Raw genomic sequence first — 2,553 nt, 5'->3', positions numbered from 1 at the left:
TAAAAAAAATTAAATAGAATAAAACAAATTTTAAGTTATTTTATAATACTGTCATGCTTGTTTGATCTGTTTCAACTAGAATTAATCAAAGCATTAAAATGTTTTTTTAAATATTAAAAAGTAAAAAAATGAATATATTAATCCAGTGAACAAAACCACAGAAAAATAAATAAATATTTTTAAATAGCATTACAAAAAAACATTAAGTTCTTTTATATTGATAATACTGTTAATGATCAGTTTCAACTAGAGATAATCGAAGCATTTAAATATTTTTTAAATAAAAAATGTTTAAATATTTTATTCCATTAAAAAAAAATAATGATTTTAAAAATAAACAAATGTAAAAGAAAAGTAGTATAAAAGACTAAAATGTAAAAAACAATAAAAAAAATATATACATCCATATATTTTTTATCAAAATAAAGTTCAAGACAAAAAACATACTGCATCTCACTTATGAATAAATTAAAAATTAGTCAAAATGTAAAATTATTTTGATATTGCATTTAAGTAAAATTAAATATATTATTTATCAATTCATTCATTCATTAATTTAAATAAATATAATTATTTAAATTAATTATATATGTTACATACTATATTATTTATCAATTCATTCATGTATTAATTTAAATAACTATAATTATTTAAATTAATTATAATGATATATTGTTACATATTATATGTGACCCTGGACCACAAAACCAGTCTTAAGTCGCTGGGGTATATTTGTAGCAATAGCCAAAAATACATTGTATGGGTCAAAAGTATTGATTTTTCTTTTATGTCAAAAATCATTAGGAAATTAAGTAAAGATCATGTTCCATGAAGATTTTTTGTAAAATTCCTACTGTAAACCTATCAAAATGTAATTTTTGATTAGTAATATGCATCGCTAAGAACTTAATTTGGACAACTATAAAGGTGATTTTCTCAGTATTTTGATTTTTTGCACCCTTAGATTTCAGATTTTCAAATAGATGCATCTCGGCCAAATATTGTCCTATCCTAACAAACCATACATCAATAGAAAGCTTATTTATTGATCTTTCATATGTTGTATACATCTAATTTTTGTAAAATTTAACCTTATGACTGGTTTTGTGGTCCAGGGTCACATATTATCAATATTTAATATAATGTTGTTTATTATATATTATTTAATACAATTTAGCAACAAGTCACCTTAACATGGGGGGGGGTGCAATCCTATACGGTTTCTGCAAAACGGTTTCTGCTGTATTGCCTGGAATAAGTCTACAATTGAATCTATGAAATAAATATACGCATTCAGCATTGTTTTATTGTTTATGATGACAACTCCGCAATTTAGTCAGAGAAAAATGGAAAAGTTTTTTTTTTACTGGGTATTTACAATAAATAGTAATTTGGAATGTTATTTGCAAAATGCAAATGTTATATGCAAAATGATCAACTACAATACATACTAATATTGAAGACATAACACATTCTCACTTTTAAAATACAAAGTATCCCTACAAAAATCTAACCAACCTATTCATGACCTGAAATGTTGTTCGTCCTCAAGGTCCAGTTCAGTTCAAGCTTCCATCCAGAATTTTAGCACCAGTCGGACCTACCGTTCCATACATCTGAAATGTGGTTTACTGCTCATGAATAAGATCAGTCTGTCAGATCGATTGGCTCTTCACAGCGTTTGCGCAGCCAAATCTTCAGGACACGTTTTCTTCAAGTCGCAGCTGCTCACGAGTCGCCGGTCATGATGGAGATGAACTCCTCTTGATTAACTGAAAGAGTCCAAGAACAAATGTGATCACTTAAACTCACTTTGCTTTTAACCTACTTACTCACAGCACGCACAATTATTAATATTTTGCTGATTAAATTACATATAGATCTCCACGACGCCAAAGGACACACAAACAGCTTTCAACTCAGCCTTCATTTCCACTGTTCCCATTTTTGTTGGCTGCAATACATTAATTTGCTGTGGCTTAATTGAGAAAAGCACTTTGGGCCAACTGGGAAAAGCACAGTAATTACTTCCATTCATCAGAGGCAATAAAAATAGCGCTTTTTTTTTTATCTCCCTAGATAAAAACCCAGCAACTTACTCTCTCCGTCCCCATCAGTGTCAAATTCATCAATCATGGCTCGCAGGTCTTCGTCACTCATGTCTTCGCCCAGTTCACGAGCGACTCGCCGCAGGTTTCTCAGGCTAATCTTTCCCGTCTCATCGTCGTCGAAAAGTTTAAACGCCTTCAGAATTTCCTCTTTTGGGTCTCGCTCCAATATCATGTCTGTCACTTTAAGAGAATAAAAAATCAATTGGTTTGAAGTAAAAAAGGTTAATGAATTTTAAGCACTGACACTAAGTAAGCAGAAGATTTATCGTGTTAATGGATTCTGCGAAGCATTTCTAAGCTATGTTTTCATGCAAAGTTGCATTTTTAACTTGATCAGAAAATTAGAATACTGCATAAAACTTTGCAAATAAAGCACCTTTTTCATCCCGTGTGTTTAAAACAACAAAATTGTCACTTCCAGGGAAAGTGGCGCAAAATATTA

At 29.8% G+C, this 2,553-nt stretch overlaps 1 protein-coding gene across 1 annotated transcript in view; it reads right to left on the bottom strand.

Moving 5' to 3' along the window:
• Positions 1-1,284: 1,284 nt before the first annotated feature.
• The window catches only part of cetn3 (centrin 3), a 4,516-nt gene continuing 3,247 nt past the window's right edge, over positions 1,285-2,553 (bottom strand). The window contains exons 4-5 of the mRNA XM_073830234.1: positions 2,100-2,291; positions 1,285-1,772 (exon numbers count right to left, since the gene is read on the bottom strand). Coding sequence (XP_073686335.1) covers positions 1,729-1,772; positions 2,100-2,291 — 236 coding nt within the window. The 3' untranslated portion in view covers positions 1,285-1,728. The remainder of the gene's footprint in view (positions 1,773-2,099; positions 2,292-2,553) is intronic.

This window comes from Garra rufa, chromosome 23 (genome assembly GCF_049309525.1).
Source record: "Garra rufa chromosome 23, GarRuf1.0, whole genome shotgun sequence".
Lineage (NCBI taxonomy): Eukaryota > Metazoa > Chordata > Actinopteri > Cypriniformes > Cyprinidae > Garra > Garra rufa.
This window is presented reverse-complemented; position numbering and strand designations above follow the sequence as displayed.